Below are 24831 nucleotides of genomic sequence, written 5' to 3'. Positions count from 1 at the left end.
AGGCTGCCAGACTCAAAGTGTTTAAGGAAATCTCTGTTCAATCATTAGCTGACCACTAAGCTAAATTATCAAACACTTCAGTAGCCATACCCAATGAAGAATACAAATTTTACAAAATTAACGCAGGAAACTCACAAAACAAAACAAAGACAACAACAACAACAATAAGAAAAGACACAACAAAAAATTCTAGGAAGGGGGTTCATGCTCCTCTAATATGAGGAATTGCCACATCACATCATTTAAAATGTCTGGTTTTCAACAAAATAATGAGAAGACAAACAAACAGCCAAGTATGGCCCATACACACACACACAAAAGAGTCAACGGAAACTGTTCCTGAGGAAGGTCAGACATTGGACTTATTAGACAAAAAATTTAAATCCCCTATCATAAATATGTTCAAAGAACTAAAGGAAACCATGTCTCAAGAATTAAAGGAAAGTATAAGGACACTGTCTCATCAAATAAAGAATATCCACAAAGAAATAGAAATTATAAGCAGAGAAACAAATGGAAATTCTTGAGGTGAAAAGTACAATAACTCAAAAGAAAAATGCACTAGAGGGGTTCAACAAGAGGTTTGAACTGGCAGAAAAAGAGGCATGAACTTAAAAACACATTAATTCTGATGATCCATGCTACAACATGGATGAAACTTGAAAACATTATACTATGAAAGAAAACAGTCACAAAAGGTCACATATTACATGATTCCCGGACACAAAATGTCCAGAATAGGCAAATCCACAAGGCAGAAAGTAGATTCATGGTTGCCAAGGGTTGGGAGGAGAGAGGAATGGGAAGTAATGCTAACGGGTATGGAGTTTCTTTTGGGGGTGATAAAAACATTCTGGAATTAGGTAGTGATGAGCGTTATTTGGTATATTATGATATACCTTGTGAATATACTAAAAACCACTGAATTGTACACTTTAAAAGGATGAATTTTATGGTATATGAATTATATCTCAATATAGGTGTTATAAAAAATAATTTTAAATTTATTGGTATTATAGTTTTATTTTTAATCTGTAAATATGTTTTGGTTTTATTGTTGTATAAGGTTAATAAGCATTAGGTACTTACACGCGGCTTTATGTTTGCACACGTTTAAGTAACGTTATAATTAAAATAATTTGTCAATAGTTTTGGTCAGCTACCCTAAAATTCACACCCCAATTATGGTCAGCTAACTTCTCATGCAGAAGACCATTAATCTTGAGGCAATTACTAAGTTTTTCTGTTATCTTGATCAACATTGGAGACTTTAAATTAGCATAATGAAGGTCAGAAATTCATTTTCAATAGTGAAATTAGTGGTTGCTTGGCTGGCCAGAATAGTGAAAGTACAAGTGAGCTCGGGAGATCAGTAGCATGCAAGATATCTGAAGTGGCCATAATATCCTAAACATAACATGAACAGGGCATAACAATTTAGGGAGGCCTGTAACCTGAACTTTTAGGGGTAATGCTTAAGCCTTGTCAAGCTCTTGCACTAGAGGATTCTGGTTGTTTGATGCCAACTGAAAGGGTAATAGAATCCTGTCTCTACAACAAGGGTTGGCAAATTTTTTCTTTAAAGGTCCATATAGAAATATTTTAGACTTTGTAGGCCATGCCGCCTCTATGTAACTGTTCAATTCTGCCACTGTAACACGAAAGCAGTAATAGACAATATAGAAGCAAATGAGCACGACTGTGTTTCAATAAAACTTTATTGACAAAAACAAGTGAAGGACCATAGTTTGCCAATCCCTGCTCTAGAACATTATATCTGCATCATGCGAGAACAGAGAGGAGACTCCATCTAGCCCCCATATCAGGTCCTTGCTTACTGATACACATCTGGGCAAGAAATGCCTGAGCCCAGCTTTCATGATAAGCTGGTAGTGAAGCTGTAAAGGGGCAGCTAACCCTCACCTACCTACAACTTTTTGGCAACCACTGTTATCTACCAGAAAGAAGCTAACAGCTAGATACTACCAAGTTAACAGAAGGATGTCAGTCAGTTTGCAGAGGTGCCTCATTGTTGCTTTAATGGCCCTATCATTTTGATATGCACTATTAAGACAAGTAAGTGAACTCGTGTCAAAAAAAACAATAAAAATGAAACTTGGGTTAAAAAAAAAATCAAAAGGCATCAGACACAAAGCATATATGAAGTAAGAGCCAGGCCAACAGTGCACCAAGGGGTTCTGAGGACTTAGATATCAGCTCCAGTCCAGAACCCAGATGGCTGTCATCACACGTTCTAAAAAACTAACTTGCAAAGAGTTGTAATCATTCACGGTGCTGAAAGAAAGCAAAAGAGTTAATCACCCAAAAGCAATTTTCTGTGGTTTTGCAATTAGTTCCTTGACTTTCTTAACTTAACTTGAATCCATTTAACATTAAAGTCACTCGGAATTCCGCAAACCCAGGCAGCCTGAGCTCTAGGCACACCGCAGATAAGAAGTTACACTTGCAAGCCTCAACACTTCTACTGAAAGGGTTACCCAACTAGAGCCAATGTTGCTTATCCTTATGGCTTGTAGTCTAATGGAAGAAAAAGGAGGAAAACACCCATTTTATCATCCACTGCCAGTTGTGTTTCTTCTCTCATCAATGTATCCATTGAGAAACATTCCCTTGATAATATAATTGACTATTATCAAAAGCTTCTGCACATAAAAAGCCTCAGGTAAGAGTTTCTCAAATTTTGGAGAGTCTTAGGCATCTTAGGGATGCTCAGGGGAAAAAAACACATTTGGGCCCTGCAATCTGCATTTGTAACAAGCGCCCTTGCATGATGGTACTGCAGGTGCTACTGAGACAACAATTTGAGAAACACTTCCAGGTGGCGGCCTAGCTCATTTTACCTAGCGCCTCCAGCTAAGACCACTGACCTTGGAGGCTGGTGGCCCGTCCATGTGCTGAAGGAAGAAGACAACACATAGCTACAATTTTGCTACCAATACCGTAGAAATAAATAAGCCACAGGGAAAGTTGAGAGAGTTGAGAGTTGACTATAAAAGTCCCAATAATTTAATACACCCCAACCCCCAAAAGAATCTACTAGCCTATGTTTTCTAAATTAGGTAGGCAAAGACGGCATTCATTCAACTCTACTATACACCTGCTATGTATCCAGCATTGTGCGAGATGCTTGTTAATGGCAACAACTCCATTCCGACTCCCGGTGACCAGCCCAGTCTTTCTGTGCCACCCTCTCACCTTCCAGAGCTGTATCAGACAATGCTCCACCACTATTCATAGGATTTTCAGGGCCAATTTTTTCAGAAGTGCGCGGCCAGGTCCTTCTTCCTAGTCTGTCTTAGTCTGGAAGCTCCGCTGAAACCTGTCCACCATGGGTGACCCTGCTGGCATTTGAAATACTGGCAGCCATAGCTTTTAGCATCACAGCAACATGCAGCCGCCACAGTATGACAACTGACAGACCAGGCCGCAGTGATGAGAGAGCCAATTCTTAACCACTAGACCACCAGGGCTGGCTATTATGCAAGATCCTGGGTACAATATCAGTGATGATCAAAACAGACACAGCCCCTGATCTTACCATTGGCCAGGAATTAAAAAAAAAAAATTACCACTGGCACTCTGCAAATCAGCTATATCTAGAGAACTGACATAGCTATTAGGTCAGAACAGAGGGCACAGAAAGCTCCAACTGGGACATAACTTAAACTCTTGGGTGTGAGATCTAGAAACAATAGGGTTAAGCGAAATGCACAACAGCTCTCCACCTCAGCCCCAACTCAGTCAGTAGGACAAATGTGGGAATCAGTCACTATGTCTTAAAATCAAGAAATTAAAACCATACAAATAAATTCAGGCCTAAGGATCTAAAACAGAAAAGACCTATGAACACCAGAGGACTGGAGACGATACTGAAAGTCAGGACTGCCCAACAGGATATCACAAGGTACCAGTCCTCAGGTCTGATTTCTCACCTCTGCCTCCCCATCACACCACATCCCTGCCCAAGGCAATTCAAGGATGCTTGTGTCCTTGGGCTACTCTGTGTGTCTGTGAGTGTGGGTGTGGGTGTGGGTGTAACTGTTTCCCAGTTTCCAGGGGCCTTCAACAGAGCCTGATGTCAACGAGGGAACGGCTGCCAATAAGAAAGCAAGCTTACAGCGCCCCAGGAAGGGCAGCCCAAGCTGCTCTCGGCGGCGGGGCCTGGTTCTTGCCTTTACACAGGGGCAGTACAGTTGCAACTTGCAACTTGATACAGTTGCAAGGCAAGTCCTGTTAAATAATCAACTCTGGTTTTAAATGAGCAAGACCTCCATTTCAGCATCTGGCTCCAACACATCAAATCAAGGGGAAGATTTTCCCAAAGGCTGAGAGTTAAGCTACTTACTGACAGCTGGAAGCTTAATTACTGCTTCTCTCAGAGCATTAACTCCCACTAGCCAATGACTACACTTTCTATTAGCCATGTAAATTAGCACGTGTCCAAAATTCACAAATAAATCACCCTAAATTGAAAGGAAATCAGGCAGTGGGATTAAAGAAAAAAAGCCAGAGCCCCATCCCTCCTTTCTGTGTTCTTTTAATTGGGATTTCAATATGCATTTGTCAAGGATGCTTAACTATCAGAAAACAACCAAATTCCTGGCCTAGAGATACTCCAAACGGTTGACTAAGCTTCTCCACTCCTCGACCTCCCAGGACCATCCAAGCCCCTTGGGAAGGTTCACCTATGTCCACCCCCTTCAGTCAAGCTCCCCCAGACACGTTGATCCAATCCCTGCTGTGCAAACTCACCTGCTTGACCAAAGAATGCCAAAGCTCAGAAAGGAAACTCAAAAGCAGTTTATTCCTTAGCGCCTTGCACTTACCACCACCTTTGTAGCAAACATGTACTTGTCCCGAAGCTGAAAGTCTTTCACTTCCTCGAGGATCACTTCCTGGTTCCCCAGGGACTGGAAGAAGTCTGTACTTCGGAAAACTGTGGAGTAGCCAAAGGGTTCATGCCGTTCAATGTAGATGGTGTTTGGCTTGTCATAGGGATCAACTCCCCTGGAAGGAAAAAAAGTGGTTGTTATCAATTCCATGTTTAATCATTGCAGGCATGGAGGTTCTGCCCTGCAGACAATCAGCTAGAACTTAGGGCCACCATGGGGGGATCTACAAATGACACTCTCTGTGCCACAAACATATATATAGAAGGAAAGAACGGCCATTTGTAAAGTGTTTTGTATTGCTACCGCTGTTTTCAAAGCATCCTGGGTTTCGCTCAAGGCACGCTCTGGCCACGCTTCAGAAGAGCGAAAAGAAGAAAAAGCAAAAGGCAGAATGGTTCAGAATCAATAAGCAATGAACTGCTTGAGGCTGTCAGCAAGCTTCTGGCCTCAAGTTCTGAAGCTCAGAGGAATCAAGGAGAGCGTTTCCCCAGGATGCTCCGTTCTCAGAAGAACAGCTCTGGAGGAAACCACAAGAGGAACCAGTGAGCCTGATCTTTCTAGTGGACCCTGCCCTTTCTCTTTCTGTTTCGTGCTGCTGTCACTGATGTCTGCGATCAGGAGTCATCCTCCCAGCGCAAATTCCTCTCCCGCGAGGCTCCATCACAGGATTTCTCAGCACATCCAGATCTCCTGCCATCCTTCAAAACGCAGGGCTCGCTTCTCCCTCCATGCTTTTGTCAACGCTGTACCCTCTGCAGAGATGCCCTGGCACACACCCTGCTCTGCACATCTATATCCCACTCATCTTCTGAGGTCAAGTTCAAGTCCCCCTCTTCCAGGAAGCCTCTCCCAATGCTCTTCTCTCATCTCGCCACACTAGCGATGCTTCTCTGCAGCACTCAATTTCAGGCCTTTTGTATGAGTTTCAAGCAAAGATAGAAAACCGCTTTAGGACGAGTAGATTTTGAAATCACTCTAGTTACTTTCTACAGAGGTGCTTCTTATTCAGTGGATTGTATTGCCTACCATATGTGTTTGTCTGAGCTTCCTAGAAAGAGTATGGGTGCCTTTAAAAGCCATGTCTTGTATTTCTTTTTATCCTACAGGGATCCTATCTGAATTGATCCCTGCTGCACTGGATCCCTGGACCATAATTACAGAGGCTATTCCCAACTGAAAACTGCAGAGTGACTAGGTTAGACTACCTCGGAGAAGAATCTTTGAACAGATGTTCCCCAAATAAGGCCCCAAACAGCACCTGGGAGGATGGCTATTCTGGCCCGGGTTTCCTAATACTCACAAGAACACCAAGCCCTGGCAGACCATTCAGCAAGAGGGAAAAATCATTGGAAAAATCAGGAAGAGAGCTTCACAGTGAGGACGCAGTGCTGACCCAAGGACAGGCGCAAGGACTCACTCAAGTAACCGTCTTTGTACAGTTCCATATACATGATGGCTCTCAGGATAATGAAGGTAATGATATAAAATTCCTTCAAGATGTACTGTCAAGAGGATGTTCTCAAAACAAAAAAAAGAAAGGAGGGAGGGAGAGAGGAAGGAGGAGGAAGGGAGGAAGGAAAGGAGGAAGGAAGAAGGGAGATAAAAAATAGAAAAACAAAAGACTTTTGCCCTTCAATCTGGAGAAACCAGCGGCCTCAGTCCTAATGTGGGAGACAACCGTTCATCGTCAGAGGCTCTGTGTGCACGTATGCGGGGGTGGTGGCATGTTCTCTTCCTTTCCACAATTAGAAGTACCGATTAAAGTACTTCCCCTACCCTAGGGGATATGCAAATTAAAACGAGGCTGCTGGATATTTTTAACAAGGCAGAGAGGAAGGGACCTTTATTCAGATATTTTGAGACCAAGTTCCCCTCTATTATTCCTGCCTTGCCAGAAGTCGCAGCCAACATCTAGAGGTAGAAAGAGCTGTGATTTTCATGCCAATACTCTTCCATAATCCATACTTGGACCTCCCATTTCGGAGAGCCGCTCCACCTACAAGTTCTTGAACTTTGCAAACACTAGCCTTCCACTTCTTACGCTCACTCACACCCATTCCCTGTTCTCTTTGCCCTCCTTTGGGAATTCCAAAGCTTGCTCCATCTCTGAGCACAGGCATCGGTCCTCATCTGGTCTCATCTGCCTCACTTCCAAGCCCTTCAATGATGCTCGACAGGGCATCCTTTAGCCCCTCCCCCAGGACTCTTGCACCGTCCTGCTTGCCAAGCATTGTTGAACAGATGTATGCCATTATTCTCTGAGAAGTTAGATAACACTCTTACTTATTATGGGGAGTCCTAGGGGAAAATCCCCCAAATAGCTTGAAATTCCCTGACACGAGACATGTAATTATCTAAAATAAGATAGGCCAGTTCTTTCCCCTAAGAGATTTGCATGTCCACACAGAGGTAGAAAGTACAACATACAAAGTCCCAAAAGTAAAGTTCCTTTATTTAGTAATCCTGCTGGTTTGCACTCTTAATATATGGTTCCCTAAACATATAAAAGAGCAATCTGTCCTTTTAAAATTCAAATAAAGCAAAAGAAAGTTCTAACGGTATTCCTTGGGTAGAGGTTGTACTTGGATAAGATTGTGGTTATAGTTTCACTAAGACTCTACAATGTCTGCCCAAGGAAAATAATGAAAGGGTCTGCCCTCTATGAAAAGGAAGTCCATTGGAGCCCAAAGATACTCAGCTGTAAGGTCCCTCCCTGTGCTCCCTCCCTCTTTACTGCCCTCAACTACTAAGGAAGCAATACCAACTCAGAGATACTCCTCTTCAAATAGAGAGCTAAAGAAAACACAGACAGTATCTACATCTTTTTGGCCCATCATATTTAGTGAGGAGTAAAAATATACATAAAAGTCAAAAGTCAAACGACAAACTACAAAATAGAAATATAAAGGAACACACATATACAAGCTATCTCATATCACAAAAGGCTAATCTCAAATATATAAAGAGCTCCTAGAAATCAATAATAAAAAGACGAACAATCCAATAGGAAAAGGGCAAACAGCACGAGCAGACACATCACAAAAAAATAAATAAATACAAATGACCCTTAAGCAGGTTAAAAGATGTTCAAACTCATTCATAATAAGAAAAACACAAATTAAAACCACACTGAGATACTACTTCTTTTTTTTTTTTGTGAGGAAGATCGGCCCTGAGCTAACATCCATGCTAATCCTCCTCTTTTTGCTGAGGAAGACCGGCTCTGAGCTAACATCTACTGCCAATCCTCCTCCTTTTTTTTTCCACCCCCCCAAAGCCCCAGTGGATAGTTGTATGTCATAGTTGCACATCCTTCTAGTTGCTGTATGTGGGATGTGGCCTCAGCATGGCCAGAGAAGCAGTGCGTTGGTTTGCGTCCAGGATCCAAACCCAGGCCTCTAGTAGCAGAGTGTGCGCACTTAACCGCTAAGCCACGGGGCCGGCCCTGAGATACTACTTCTCATACTTAACACATTGGCTGTGGAGTGAGGCACAATTCTATGCTATTGAGATGTGTGCAAAATTTGACACTTTCTATAGAAAATTTGGAGAAAGACAAATACTATATGATCTCACTCATATGTGGAGTCTTTTAGAAAAAAAAAAAAGAGATGAGACATGTGGTTACCAGAAGTAGAGGGTTGGGGGAGGGGGAAATGGAGGAAGGTGGTCAGAAGGTACAAACTTCCAGTTATAAGGTAAATAAGTACTAGGGATGTAATGTACAACATGAAGACTATAGTTAACACTGATGTATGATATACAAGAAAGTTGTTAAGAGAGTAATGCTAAATCTCATCACAAGGAGAAAATTTTTTTCTTTATTCTTTTCTCCTTTCATTTTTTTCTTGTATGTATACAAGAAGATGGATATTAGCTGAAACTATTGGGTAATCATTCATAACATATGTAAATCAAACCATCGTGCTGTACACCTTAAACTTATACAGTGATGTATGTCAATTATTTCTCAATAAAACTGCAAAAAGAACACAAGGAAAAGAAAGATGAGCCAGCCCTGATGGCCTAGTGGTTAAAGTTCAGCACGCTCCACTTCAGCAGCCTGGGCTTGGTTCTCAGGGGCAGAATCACACCACACATCTGTCAGTAGCCATGCTGTGGCAGCAGCTCACATAGAGGGACTTACAACTAGAATATACAACTATGTACTGCGGCTTTGGGGAGGAAAAAAAAAGAGGAAGACTGGCAACAGATGTTAGCTTAGGGCGACTCTTTCCCAGCAAAAAAGAAAAAAAAAAAAGAAAGAAAGAAAATTTGGCGATCTCTACCAAAGTTACAATTTCAATGCTTTATCCTTGGGGGAGATATCAGTGCACAAAATGGACGAAACTCCCTGCCTTTGTGGGGCTTTTATTCTATTGAAGAGAGAAAGACAAATAATAAGCATAATAATAGTATATTAGAATGTGATGAGTGCTATGCAAAAAAGAAGAGATCAGGGTCCAGCAGATTGGGAACAACAGGGGAGTAGTTGCAATTTTAATATGATCCTTAGGACAGACCTCATTTATAAGGTGTTGTTTGAGCAAACTTCAATGAGTAAGAGAGTAGCGCTAAATATATCTTGGGTAAGAACATTCTTGGCAGAGAAAATAGCAAGTGCAAAGGCCCTGTGGTAGGAATGTACCTGGCATTTAATCTGAGAGAAATGATGGTGCATATTGAAGGGTTCAAAGTAGAGGAACAACATGATCTGACCTGTTTTTAACAAGATCAGTCGGGCCATGTCCTGATAATCAGCTGTAGAAAGACAAGAGTGGAGCAGAAAGACCAGTTGGGTGACTACTGAGCGACAATGGTGCTTGGAGTAAAGCAGCAGCTGAGCAGTAGATCCTGGATATACACTGAAGGGAGAGCCAATACGATTTCCTGATAGACTGAACACGAAACACGAAGCAAACATGGAATCAACAACAACTCAAAGTTTTTGGCTTGAGCAAGTAGAAACCGAAACGGGGAAGATGACGGGTGGAGCTGCTGTGTGGTGGTGAAGATCAAGAGTCCATCTGGGAGGTGTCAAGTTTGCTATGTGTGAGTGGCTTGAGCGGCCCACTGACCCAGCAGGTCCGCTCCTGGGAATCTGTTCTACACCTTCACCTGCACACGTACAAATTCTTATATCCAAGATTATAGCCTGCATCCCTGTAACAGGATAAGATCAGAAGCAACTATGACTAGAAACAACTGTACATCTAAGAGTGCAGCCCTGTTGATTTCACTTTCCTTCTCAAAAACCTACAATGGCTCCTCACTGCTTTCAGAATTCAGTCCAAATTCTTTTATCAAACACTACAGATTCTGATACCAATGTCCCTTTCCAAATTTCACTCAACACACTGTCCAAAAATAAGACTAAATGTTCCCTACCCAAGCACCACAAGGTCTCATCTCTGCTGCTGGCCGTTCTGTTCCTGTCTCGAGTTGCCGCCCTGCACACCTTCATACAGGAACACCCTACCTGTTGCGCACATCCTGGAGCAACAGCAGCCTCCTCCATGGAGCTGTCTGTGATCTTCCCGTCTAGAAGGACTATGTCCCTCCTCTGGCTTCTCATGCTAGGTCCATGACTTCTGTGCTCCTTTTATAATGTGTGTTATCTGCACAAAACGTCTTTTCTTACCTCCTACACTGCAATCTCCTTAATAACTAAACCCATAAGTTATTCAACTTCTTACACCCTAAAGCATCTAGCATGTTTTATACTTAGCAGACATTAAAAAAAAGTTATGAATAAACAAATGAACAGATTTTAGATAGAGAAAAATCCCCACTGCTGCTATGATGCTCTAAAAATGATGGTCTTTAGAAAGTCGAGTACGTGCAAGAGCTTCAAGATTCCCCCGGATTCCCTGATGGACTGAAAAATGCAAAAGCTGTCACTCTCACAAATCATCTTCCTTCCTCATTGCCCCTCTTCCCCCTCAGGACCCCAGTGAGTCTGTTATACTTGCAGCTCTAATTCCCAGGTCTGGAAATTCTATTTCCTGAACCAAATGCTTCACATCTCAGGTGAGGGGAGGTGTGTCCTCCAGGAAGGAGCTAGAACTGAAGAAAGGAGATCAGGTCATTCAAATTTCTTAGCTGGCATGACTTACCAAGAAAAGGACTTCACATGTTCCTGAATCAAGATCCAGGTCTGGCCAAAATCATCCGACAGCCATAGCTGCAAAGACCAAAGGACAAGAGGTGATCACGACGTGAGAGGCGTGCACAACCTGAATGGCATCGCCAGCACACACCCTCCGAAATCCCACCTTAAACAGCACGCTGCCTGTGAAGACAGGCACCGAGATCCCCAAGGCCAGCCCGGGTACTCCAGCGCACACAAGGGCAGGGAGGGAAGAACAGATCGGCACCTTTGCATTCTTCTCCAAAGTTACTATGGTCTCAATAGCAACCAAGGTCTCTCAACAGAAGGAAAAATGACTGTGACTTGTCTTCCATTTATGGATTATCAGAAATGATATTTTACTCAAGACTAGCCCTCAGGTGATGGTAAAAACACAGGTATTATATTCAGTACTTCTTGCCTGGGAAAGAGTGTCCTAAAAACCCATAATGGGCCATGGTGATTAAAGCTGAATGGAGAGGACATCGGCTAAGTACAGAACCAAAGACTACCAAAGGGAACCAACTGAATACACAGGGTGTGGCCATGAGAAATTAACTTGCTGATCTTGGCCAAAGCTCCTCAACTTCCAAAGACATAACCGGAGATTCCTCTGGCCCTAGAGACCATGTATTGAGAAGCAGGAGACCAAAAATAACAATAACCCACCTACACTGGTAAACTGACCCAGCCCACGCTTAGGTTACTCCCTAAGGCAATGAAGGTAAACAGATCACGTTTTGGTTAAACAACCTGCAAAGAAAAAGAAATGTTCCCAGGTTCCTCTGAGCAAAGCCATCCAAAACTCATCATAAATCCAATCCTCCAGGATCTAAAGGTTTCATAGGATGATGCCAGACCAACATTCTTGACTTGGCAAGTTTCAATCCTGAGATATAAATCCTCCTCAGTGTCTCTCCCCATCTCTCACTTTTCCTTCAAATATGGATTAAAGGAGGAAAACACACACACATTTATATTATATGCATGTGCACACACACACCATTAAAGTTAATGGTAACTTCAAATAAATGGTAGGCAAAAGCATGTTCAAAGTGGAGGATGGGGAAGGGAGAACAGAAATTCCCTAAGAGGTCCCAGCAGAGCTGAGCCTCCAGACTTCTCTACCTGGCTCTCTCTGATTAAATTCCAGAGCCTCGATGTACCCCCAGGACTAACAAAGGTGCATGTGCACCGAGAAGGGCATGACGTTTAACTAGCGGGGCCTGCCAAGTGCTCGGTGTCCCTCCTTGGCTGAGATGCAGACCGAGAGTGCCAAGGGAATATATTTTCCCCTAGCCATAGGAAATGAAATAGTAGCTACAAAGGCTAAGCTTTAGAGGGGAGAAGGGGGTGTCGGGAGGAGGGCACTCAAAGGGCACGCCACCCACACAGGCAGAACAGAAAACTCGAGGAGCCCCCTGACTGTGTTCCGGAAGCTCTCTTACCTGCTTGTTGGGGTGAGACCTGTCAAAGCCCAGGAGAAGGTTGGCAGCCTTACTATGCAGAAGGAGATCAGCTGCCTGGAATGGGATGGAAAAGCCGTAGACAGTGTTGCAGAAGTCAAACGTGATCCAGAGGTACTGGGCGTAAGCATCCACAAAGATGTACTGCAAAGAGAAAAGAGGTGAGCTCAGAGCAGGACCCGGCAGAGCCTCCCACCACGCCCCCACAACAGTGTCTGAGTGCACGCGCATGCAGGCGGCCAACCAGCACCAACGCGGCGCCAGGGGCTTGCGGGGCTTCCACGTGGATTTCCCACAATCTCCTGGAAATGAAGAGACGCTGGTGCACACCCAACAAGGCACAGGGAAGGAAGGGGCACGTGCTGGGCTGAGGTGAAGCCAGACAGTGCTCTCGTTTAACCAGGTAATGAAACTAGTCAAGCCCTTCTATTTCTTCTTTCAACTGACTTGGCCATTCTCACTCCCTGGCAAGTCCCTCCGTCACAATCAAATGGTGGCTATTGGAAGCGGGGTCAAAGAAGTCCTGCTCTTCGGATTGGCTGCGCACAGATGGGACTGCTGTCTATCCCTGCGTCCTCAGACATGCCTTGCCAGGAAACACCCTAAGATCACACCCATCTAGGAAGATTAGCTTCTCCTTCTTGCCACTATGCCAGGTGACAGGGCTACTCTGAGGACCAAGCTGCCCCTGGGACTAGCAGACTCACTCTGGGCACAGCAGGAAGTAGCTCTGGAGAGCAGGGGCCTCGCCTTATTTTGCTTCCGCAAGGGTGAGTGACTTTGAGCAAGTGTGGCCAGAGAGTGACTGCCAGCCTAAGGAGTTCTCAAGGGAAAAGGATCGTGGCAATTCAACTTAACAAACATGCACTGAATATTCCCCACGGACCGGATGCTGGAGGCGCCACAGTGAAAAAACACAGGATCCTTCCTCTTAAGTAGCTTGCAATGTAATGGGGGAGAAAGACAGGTTCACAGCTAACTATAATTCAAGGGAAAATGACATTAGATGAGAAACCATGGACAGAGTCCTCTGAAAGCACAGACTACACACTAGTTCTGGTTTGGGAGATAAGAAATGACCCCATGGAAGATTTGGGCCTTGAAGGGCAGGCAAGATTTCCACAGGGAAAGAACATTCCAAGTCTAGGGCAGTCTGAGTCTGGGAACAAAGGAAGGGGAAAAAACTCTGCGTGGGTTTGATGACAGTCCTGAGGGCCTGAGGGAAATGATTGGAAAATAAGGCTGCAAAGCACAGATGACGGCAGGCCTTGAATGCACATGAGAGATCTGGAGGGCAGCCCCTGCTCCCAGAGGAACGAGGGTGGCTCGGTAGATTACTGTGAACCAGAAACCAGAGCAAGTCAGACCCAGCTCCACCAACAACCAGTCACCGAAATCCCAGAAATCAATAATCCAAAGGCATCAGTCCAAGGGCACTTTCCCTAATGGATTCCACCTGATCCAGATCACTCTCCAGCTCGGACTCCTTTCCCATGTCTAACAGCTCTGGCTGCACTAATACTTTGCACTTGTTCGCGTGCCACTTTCATACGTTCTCACTCCTTTTCATTTGTGCTCTCTCTCCCCAAATCTAGACTGTAAACTTCCCAGGAACATGTTTTGTTTTCTTCTCTTTCTTGTGTTTCCTCCACCACATCTAATGTAAAACTCCAAACTCTATAGAAGCCTAATTAAATCTAACTGTAAAGGGTAATAAATGTTTTGAAAGCAAAAACTACTATAAGCAAATGCAATGTTATAAAAACAATTATGATGCTAAGGGGACCATCATAATTTTTGGCATAAAAGTGTTCCCTAGAAATAACTTAGCCCATCTTCCTGCTCCGAAAGCAGCTTGGTTATTGGGGAAGGGAGCGTTGCCAGTTTGAAAAGATTTCTCCAGCAATCTATTCCATGGCTTTCTGCAGTCTCACATTTGAGAATCTAAAAATGATGCACCCTCATAGAACCTTTTATTGTTCATGATAATCGCTAAAATTTTTAAAGAGCACCTAGCATGTACCAGGCACTGAGCTAAAAGTTTTGCATCTCATTTAGTCCACTGAGTACTCACAGCAACTCAATGCATTAGATACTACCTCCTCTTTTATTAACGAGGACACTGAAGCTTAGACAGGTTAACTGCCCAAGGCGACCCAGGAGTAGGAAGCATTTACATCAATGGCTGGCTGGTTCAGAGCCATCTCTTAACAATTCATCAATCCTTACCTCTCTTCTTTCAACAAAAAGGGAAGCATTTCTTGAATTTAATTCATAGGTCTTACATTGTATTGTTGGGCTCATTTATACACTTCATTGTTAATCCACTCCTTAAGCTTTTACTGGAAACTCTCTCTTCCTTTGCCCTCTGTGACACTGACTCATCTCAGCTCTCCATCCCCCACCCCTGACTTTCTCTGTCCTTGATTCTCTTTTGCTGGCTCCTTTGTCTTTGTCTGCTCCCCACCCTCACATAAGCTCATCACTCTTCCATCTTTGCTGCTAACTTGGTTTATCCTTCCACACAGCTCCAACTACTGCCTCTAAGAACCAGCATTCCATGCCTTTCATATTATGGTCTAACCCTGACTTCTCCCGGAGAGTCTAATTTCGTTACCTCTTGACCTTCTCAGCATCTCCCCTCTGCTGTGCCAAGATATTTCACCATGTCCAAAACTGAATTCTTCGACACCTTCCCACCAAAACCCAACTCTCCCTCCCACACCCCACATCTAGCCATGCTACACCTTCTCCCAGCCCCATGACTCACCAAGTTGGGTTTTCACTCCAATGCCTTCCTTCGCCCCTCAGTTTCAATCAGCCACCTACCCAGTTAGGTTTTCCTTTAAAATATTTTCACAATCTGTTTTGTTTTTATTCCCAAGGCTACTAGTGTGGCCCATGTCCCTACTAGGGACTATAAGCAAATTGGGGGTAGGCACTGGGTTTTATTCATCCTCGCATCTTCCAGGCCCCACCAGGGTGTGAAGTGCTTACAGAGTGATGTTAGGGTTGGTTGAGTGACTGAGCAATTTCATGCCTATACTACCAATGCTTCCCTTTCTGACTCTTCTCTAGTCTTTCTCTTCCAATCCCTCCTGCATATCACCAGGAGACACATTCCTTTAAAAGACATTATTCACAGCAATTTCTCTACTCAAAGAATCTTCCATGGCTCCTTACAGACCTCAAGGCAAAAAGCAAACTCCTCCATCTGCAGACAGGGGCCTGACTGATGTCACAAAGCACCTCAATGCAAACCGTCCACCCCCGAGAAGTGAATCTCCTCACTGCCCGTACCAGAAAGCACATCCTTGCACCCTGAAGTCTCTGCCCACGCCTCTCTCCTCCTCGAGGGCTCCCACCAACTCTGCTCTTACTACTGAAATCATGCCCATTTTTGAAGCTCCATTCCTAATCCCAAGTACTCCATGAAGCCTTCACTGCTCTCATCCAACCTCATTTAATCCTCCAGCTCTAACCACCTCAGCTTCCTTTCACCCCTTAGGCATGTGCTGCTCCACGGTATTATGGAACCGTGTCATGTACGCACATAATGGGAATGCACAGGATGTCCTACTCTGCTTTTAAGTCCCTAGAGTGCCTGGCTGTCAAGTCCACTTGAGGCCGACCCCACGGATTTGCCAGCAGAGCTGACCTACTAGGTCCTTCCTAAAGTACAATTTTTGGAGCACCCCCACATCCCCAACCCTGTCTGCAATCACATAATATTCCAGAGGAGCTTCACTTTCAGCGTAAAGCTATGTTTCCTTTTAAAAATACAAATACTTCTGGAAAGATAACAAAATAAGCTACAGAATTTATCTCCACGTTAGCATAAATGACTCTCTCCTGTTTTGAGTGGAGACACCAAGAGTACAACGAGAGGAGGAAAGGCAGAGGAGACAATGCAGGACCATCCCTCAGGGCAGTGGGAACCAAGGGAAAAAGAGAGAGCTGTCTTACAATTGGACTCAGGACCAACCTCTGCCTGGAAAAAGGGAGGATCAGCTCTTGCTTCTGCTGAGGTTATGAAGCCTAACTATACACTCAGTGACCTTTTTCAAAGAGCCCCAGACATATTTAGACAGTGCCTGACTGATCTTGAGTGCGCTAGGAGGCGGGTGGAACTGCCAGGTGCCTAGAGCTGCACACTGGCTCAGGGAACACACAGAGGACAGAGGAGAAGGAAGTGGGACGCTGGCTAATGTGAAAACAGATGCAAACACACACAGGACCCCACAACCACGCCACTCGTCACATGGCAAAGTCACTGGACCAGAGCTGGTTGACTGACGAGTACCTTCTTCCCCTTCCACAGGCACACACACCCCCAGGCTTCCATGCGGCCCTTTCATGACATCTTAACCTTTCAGAGCAGCTGCTAACCGTCATTGCAACCATTTCAAATCACGCTCCTTGACAGCCCGCCTAACACTTCACACAGGTGACCGGCCTGGGCCCAGCACCTTGCATGACTTTCCTCCGGAAGTGGTAGGTCTGGTGGGCCAATTTGCCTTCCAAGGGACAAAGGAAACAAAGTAAGCAGCACAATAAGAGCATCACTTCCTTCCTGAGAAGTCTGGGGAGGGCTAACAGCCTCCTCTGGGGAATTAGACACTCAACAGAGAAAGCTGCATCCCTAACCTCACTCGGCCTGTCCCAGGCCAAGGCCCACTGTCACTAAGTTCTCCAAGAAGCGGCCCCTCCTGAGTCTCCCCACCAACTTCCAAACGTATGCAACTCAACCGTGAGAAACCTACGATGCACCCCTCCTCAAGGCGGATGGCACTCAGGCTGCAGGCATGCTGCTCCTGCCTCACCTCGCAGCACCTAAAACTCCCTATGGCAACCATCCCCTGTTTTCCTCCCCACTTGCCAACGCCCTGGCCACTGCCCTGTTCCCTCTCCAGATCCAGTGCTCCAACCATTATCCCCTTATCTCCTCCTCATCCCCTCCCTGCACCAAACCTCCCCCTGCAAGCCCATCCTACCATCTTTCCTGTCTTCTGACTACTCAGACCTACGGGTTTAGCAGTTGCTCACCACAACCCATGACGAGCAGGAAGGAAGACAGAACCTGCTTACAGACATCTGCGCCCCATGGTAGGAGGTGAGGAGGGGACAGATGGAGCCGAAGAAGGAGACTGCAGAGACACAAAACGGTGGTTTCAAGGCAACACCTTCACCAAGAGTTAGCTCTGGGACAAAGTGTGAAAATAATGATGATGATAATAATAGATAGGCACAACCTTACAATGTGAGTAATCCAAGCGTTATTTGATTCTCGGGAGGCAGGGACATACAGAACTATCCACAGGCGATGCGACACAGCCATCGAGCTGAACCCTGGGGCAGGGCTCCCTCACCTCATAAGAGCCAAGAGCAAAGGGGACAGGGGGTCCCCCCAACTCTGGGAGCCTTGAGTACCAGGCCTGCCCAGCCCCAGCACAGTGGGTGGGGAGTGGTACAGGCTTGTCTGCAGAGCCAATTCCCTCCAACAGCTCTCCCTTGCTTTCTATCACAGGAGGAAAAGTTGCTCTGTCACCCTGGAGTAGCTAAGAGAGAGTCAGTTTCTAACTGCCACTCCACCTTGAGATTATTAGGCAAGACTGAGGTTAACCAGTATGTACCAATAATAACTATTATAGTTGTTAAAAAAACAATTGCTCCTGTACCTGTTAGTGAATAGCTGCTTCCCAGAAACCCTGAGTGGCCCCTCCTAAAGCCCCAAAGGCTGGGCCCTTCCCTAGGACCTCCCCACAATCCAGCAATTAAAAGGTTAATGCCTAGCCCAGCAGGGTGGCCTTCAGGACCAGCTCCCTCCAGACTGAGTCTGTTCTGGTTGGTCGGCATCATTCCAGTGGCTAAATACTTTGAATACAACCCCTGCTAACAGACCACAGGCAACCTGAGAAGCAAGCACTGGGAGGCACCTGGGTAGAGGACCCTGTGGGTCTCCCTCTCTTACCCTTACCTCAGAAAGCTGTTACTACTAGGGAGTTTTCAGCATCCTTAGAAGCAGCCTTCCTACCCTGGAAATGAGCTAGGGATCGCCAGAGTGGGGAAGAAAGCCATCAGACAGAACTATCTGAGCTAAAGCTACCTTCCTAACCAGCAGGAAAGCCTTGCAGGCTGCCAGATTCCTGCCCTTCCCACCCCCGCCACCCCGTGCCTCCCTTGGGGCCCAGGGCAATCTCAAGTCAATGCTTCCTCCAAATCAAACTGCCCGGTTCTACCGCAGAAACACAGCCCCGGGCCAGGCAGCTGGGAAAACAAATCAGGAAGCATGTATCTGCCATCACGGCTTTCTCTTCCATATGGTATAGGCTGGAGGGAGGGGTTGTGCAAGCACATAAGCACGCACACACGCATGCACACACACATGCACTCGTGATGCAAATGAACCAGGTGTTCAGCAGCCGCCCTGGAAGGCCTGGATTAGACTGCAGCATAAGTCCCAGTGCACCTGGGTAACATTTTTACCACCTATGAGTCAGGCAATTTATTAGTCGGCAGATTTTCTGTGCTTTAACCTGCCACTGTTTGTCTAGAAATCCTGCCTGGCCGGTACCGGGCCTGTTTGATTATATACGGTTCCACCCTGAGAACTGTATTCTGTCACAAATTCCCAGGTTAGCAGAAAAACCGTCACTGGCCACCAGTCATGCTGCAGAGATGACAAAGAGCTCCATCTCCCAGCCCCCCTTTTAGTGCAGCCATCATCCCAAAATACAGCCCCACGAAGTCACGCCTGGTGGGACAGCCACTTCCTTACACGCCTGTTGTCCGCAGGACTGTGGTAGAACTGGGAGATCACAACTTCACTGTTATTTCCCACACCGAAGTTCAACTTCTGTGAGATTTTCTTGAATGACTTTCCATAGTCGTAAGACACATACACCTGGAATACAGAGGAGGGGAGGCAAATGAAAAGAGTTGGTGAGAAATGTGGCAGAAAGATCTCTCACTTTCAAACGCCCCGCCCTAGATCCTGAACATGGTTCCCAATAGGTCCCTGATACCATGAAATTACAGATGTGAAAAAATAATCCACAAAGAGGAGCAGGGCACCTCTGTGCCTGTCCCCAAGCAGGTGGGGGCAGAAAGCACGAGAGCCCGGCAGCCACTGCTGCCTGGAATACAGAGGCCTCTTTTCTGAAGCCAAGACAAGTCCCTGGAGGGGGAGACCAATGGATGGAAACAATGATAAGCTCCTGACCATGGCTGGGTTAAGTGTTAACAAACTACATCCAGAGGCAGAGAGAATGTGGTTGTCCGAGGGGAAGGGATTGAGAATTTGTTTTGCCATCTGTTGACATGTCCCCAAAAGGTAATCAAATTCCTCATCCCTCTGCTGGGAAGTTCTGATCTTACAGCATGCCATAAGATAAAAAAAGAAAACCCCCCTGGGTGTTCACAGAGTAGCCCAAGAGATGAAAAAGAAAGGGTGCTAAATGATTAAATATGCACAGAGGTGACATAGACAGGCACCAGAATCCCTTTCCCAGCACTCGCGTCCCCTGGTTCTATAATATGGGAGATTCTGAGTATGGGAGAGTGCAGCAGGACCCACCACGTGCCAATGGTATTTACTTCTCTCCTGCTTCCTGGTCTCTGGCCATCCAGTAACCACGGTATAAAACAGAAGAATAACTGTCATTCACTGCGTGCTTACGTGGTGCCAGATACTGTACCAGCCTCTTCAAACAAATGCGCTCAGGCAGCTCTCACCACAACCCTATGTGGCAAATGCAATTATTAAAATCATTTTACAGATAAAGCAACAGGGGCTTATGATTTGTTACCTGCCAAAGAAACAGAGAAAGTAAGCAGCAGTGCGAGATTTCAACCCAAGCCACCTGCCTCCAAAACCAGGAATCGCAAAGCCATTACACCATGGGTAATGGATGGTAGCATGGAAGTTGTCAGATATTTTGTACCTGGACTTTACTATATGCAATTGGAAATTAATATAAACAGTGGGTTAAACACAAGCCTGATAGATGACTATAACATTAATAATACTTAGTTAGAACTGGAATAAGCATTAAAGAAAAATAACAGGTGAATCCCAAGAAGAATGGGAATTACTAGGTTAATCCCAGAAAGTGTACTGCTACCAGTGCCCATTGATTCAACAGCAAACGTGTTGTGAGGGTTTCACATGAGCCAGGTACTGTGCGAGGCACCACACATACAAAGACCTAGACTTGAGAGAAAATGTAAACTCGTAAATGCTTGTGAACAATGAACTACACAAGGTATGTACCAAGGGAACTGAGAGCACACTCAGGTTATTAATATTTATTAGATGTCAAAGTTGGAGAATAGCACAGATAGGGCCTCTGCCAATATCTGGGTCACAGCGGAAGAAACTCTGTTATGAACACAAACGCTTAAACATGGCGTACGTTTCCGGCTACCAAACACGCAGCCAAGGGCTGCTACGACAGCAGCTTCAGAAATCCAGCAGGTTGCGAGTTCGCCGACAATCTGAGAGGGTACAAAACAAAGTGGTTCTTTCTCACTTCTGTTCTCCTGGCTGAGAATGGACATTAAGCGTCCCTCTTAGGTTCAGAAGTCACATGAAGCAAACTAACAGCTTCTAGAAAAGGGAACTCAGGCCCCTTTCAGCTCCAACGTCCTATAAATTGACACTCCCCTGTGAGTTACCTCCACAGAGGCCCAAATGCAATGTTAGATTCACATTAGGGTAACATTTTTCAGTATGCAATACTCTTGTATATATTATCTCTCCTCATCTTCAAAAACTCTGAGTTAGTCTCACCTTCGCCTCCCTCAGTGTACCTGGAACACAGCAGGCACTCAGTAAAGATTTCTGGAATGAATAAATATCACTATAAACCACAGAACAAGTAAAGGAATGTGTTCCATAAATGAATAAGAGAGAGTGACATGAATCAATCAGTAAGTGACTGAGTGAATCCTCATTTCCACTTAACAGATAAGAAAAGCTAAGACTCAGAGAAGTTAATGACTGGCCAAAGTGAAGAGAATAACTGTGTGGCAAAGGTAAAGAGCAAATTAAAAACAGAAAACATGCTGTAGTTATCGTGTTGGGACTATAAAGTAAACTGAATTAACTGATGGACAGGAGACGCTCTTTCTGTAATTTTTTTAACAAATTAAGAAATTCATAAAATATTCTTCAGCATTGACGGTAATACACAACGCATAGATCAGTTAGTTCAAGCGTTACCTTCAGGGACAGTCATTGACCCTAATAGAGAATTCAGATTCCAGGGGTCAGCTAGTCTTGTATCAGAAAGTGTCACATTTCAGACCTGGCTGTGCGTTTCAGCTATTCACGTCTCTTTAAGCTAGTCATATGGGCCGGCCCTGTGGCTTAGGGGTTAAGTGCATGCGCTCCGCTGCTGGCGGCCTGGGTTCGGATCCCGGGTGTGCACCGACGCACTGCTTCTCTGGCCATGCTGAGGCCGTGTCCCACATGCAGCAACTAGAGGGATGTGCAGCTATGACATACAACTATCTACTGGGGCTTTGGGGGAAAAAAAATAAAAAATAAAAAAAATAAAATTATAAGCTAGTCATATATTGATAAGCACCAGAGGCTTTGCTACTTAGCTTACTGAATATCAGAAATAACTTTTCACTGGTGAAATGAGTGGTTCGTTTAATTAGCATGAATTTAGAAATGAGCTCTCATTGGTAAAACTGAAGGGATTCCATATATGTGGATTGGCCAAAACATCAGAGAATATCCTCATACTTAGAGGAAGAAGGTAAGACTCGGGCAAAGGAGGATGTCAGGCGTGATGTCCTGACAGTGCTGCGCCAGCTGCTGGTTTAGGAAAATGTCTCCCTGCCTGTTGCCAGCCATTAGGCACAGGATCCTGCCTCCTTCATATCTGTATCATGTGAAACTTTCATGGAAGTTGTAGCCGGGCATCCATCCAGGTAGCAAGCTGCACATCCCCTGATGAAGGGACTCTTGCCTAGAGAGCTTCATCATCCTAATACAATGCCACTCAGTCTTGGACTTCGCTGGCTCCATATAAAACAGGCGGCACCAACAGCCAAAGGGATAAATGGTTTCACTTAGGATTCCACGTTCAGCCCAATACAATGTATGCTATAAGCACTCTATACAACCCCATATATATATATATGGAAAATTCAGGTCCTCCAGGCTTTCAGCCACACCCCAGGACTCTCACACATTACAGTGTTGTGATGTAATCCCAAAACTTCTCCTTCACTGCATGGCTCCAGTAGCAGAAAATAAGGAAAACACAATTTCTTTCATGGCTTTTTAGTGTCTACAGATGCCATCTCTTCAACCAGACTATCACTTAAATTTTTCTACATGCCTCCTGTCCACCCCCCAAATTCGTCTCTCCCTGTTTCCTGAGTCAAGCTCCACTCCATTAGAAGGCCCTCCCTGGTCCTCCACTCACAGAGTCTCATCAATCACTAAAGTCTGGTTGAAGCCCCAGCTCACCACTTCATACTGCTAGTAAGCGACGAAACTAATGGGTCCTCCAACTCCAAGTCCAGTTGTCATTCCACTGTTGCAAGTTACCCTTCTAGGAGAATGTTCTTGTCTACATACTTATGTTTCTCTGTTAAAGAGGAAGATCATACGCCGAATCTACCAGCCAGGCAGTGGAAGGAGTGCTGGAGAGCAGCAAGGAAGGACTGACTTTAACTGAGTAGAGAGCCTCTCCGAGATTCTCAGCCATACCTCTGCCATCTCACACTCAGAAGTACAACAGCCCTCACTACCAAAAAGCTCTTCCCTAATTCTCACCTGTAAACAACCCCATCTCTTTGGGTCTTATGCTTAATAGAAGTTGAGTAAGTATGGAAGGGTCTATCCTATGCCTGAATGCTCTTGTAAATTACTCATCCACCATTCTTCCCTTCTCCAGGCTGAACAATTCCAACACAATATTTTTATCCAATCCTAATTTTTATTTCTATTTGATTAACATAGACCCTAAACTCCATAGGACAGAGACCAAGATCAGGCTGTGCACAGCTATCCACTTTCCTCCACACTGAAGAGCCCAGAAAAGGCCTCTGCCAGCATTCAATAATGCCAAGCGGGCTGACGGCCTCATGGTCTCCACCTGGCACCCCCACTGGTACATTCTGGTTCGGGCTGGCTTTTCTTCATGGCAGCACTAGGCTGTGACTCGCTGCCCTCTGTGACCTTCAGGTGAATTTGGCCAAATACCCTGTACTCCCTCATTTTGTGCTTCTATAGTAGGTTTTTCACCCAGGTCCATGCTTCTGCACTAATCAGTCCTCTGTGACCTCAATACGACACTAGTCCCTAAACAACGAAATAAAGGAGGGAGGAGTTACTCAACTGCCAACAGTTGCTAGTTAGACCACTGTCTTACCTATACAGATGTTCCTTCTCACAGACAGTCCTTCGAAGTGAAAAGTTTTAAATTCTCTCCCCTGTACTTCAAAACCATATAATAATTAGGAGCAGGTGGAAGGGAGGGAAGAGGAAAGGATGGGGAGAGAAAGAGGTGGGAGAGGGGGAGGAGGCGAAGAGGGTTAAAATGCACAGACAACATCTCTGTATCTGGCACTGTTCTACGTACTTTGCACCAGTGCTTCTCAAACTGTCATATGCCTACAAATCACCCAGCAGGACATGTCAAAATGGAGATTCTGATTCAGGAGATTCTGCATTTCTAACTAGCTCCCAGAAAATACCCATAGCTGCTGATCCACACACAGACCACACCCAGAGGGCACGGTTCTAGAAGTACCATCTCATTGAGAGATAAGAAGACCAAGAGAAGGTTAATGACTTGGCTCAAGGTCAGATTGCTAATGAATGGCAGAGCCAGGATTCAAACCCAGGCATTCTGATTTCAGAGCCAGGCTCAGCTAGACACCAGCTGCCACGCGCTACCAAGTTCTGCGCTGTCAGCAAGTATGGGTCCTGCTAGCCAGTCAATCCTGAGAAGCACCAAGCATAATGTCACCCAACTCTGGTTACAAGGGCAGCGAGTCCTACCATTCCTGATACCGTCCCTGTCTGATTCTGATCTTCTGGTGGACACTATCACTGGATAGCTCTTTGGTCAACTATTTTGTTTGTACCCGATTACATCATAAAATATGTCAGGAGAAGGCAGAAAGAGAGGTGGGAAAGGTCAAAATTAATAACACCTATTCTTTGCTTTCATCTACCAGACTTATCACAGAAAAAGATGGGTCCTGCAGGAGCTGTTCTTCATGAAATCACACTGGGTACAAGTTCATCAGGACATTATTCATTTTTGTTTTCTGTTTAAGAGCAAATCTTTTAGAA

The 24831-nt window shown here is 45.1% G+C and overlaps 1 protein-coding gene across 2 annotated transcripts in view; it reads right to left on the bottom strand.

Annotated features, from left to right (window-relative positions):
- SORL1 (sortilin related receptor 1) overlaps positions 1–24831 on the bottom strand; it is a 163867-nt gene that overhangs the window by 120108 nt on the left and 18928 nt on the right. For both annotated transcript variants that reach the window (XM_087433828.1, XM_004427196.3), the window contains exons 3-6: positions 19288–19413; positions 12492–12653; positions 11030–11097; positions 4848–5028 (exon numbers count right to left, since the gene is read on the bottom strand). In XM_087433828.1, coding sequence (XP_087289954.1) covers positions 4848–5028; positions 11030–11097; positions 12492–12653; positions 19288–19413 — 537 coding nt within the window. The remainder of the gene's footprint in view (positions 1–4847; positions 5029–11029; positions 11098–12491; positions 12654–19287; positions 19414–24831) is intronic.

Source organism: Ceratotherium simum, chromosome 7, assembly GCF_057802395.1.
Source record: "Ceratotherium simum simum isolate JZ-2026a chromosome 7, ASM5780239v1, whole genome shotgun sequence".
Classification (NCBI taxonomy): domain Eukaryota; kingdom Metazoa; phylum Chordata; class Mammalia; order Perissodactyla; family Rhinocerotidae; genus Ceratotherium; species Ceratotherium simum.
Note: the sequence above shows the minus strand (reverse complement) of the source record. Positions and strands in the feature narration are given on the sequence as shown.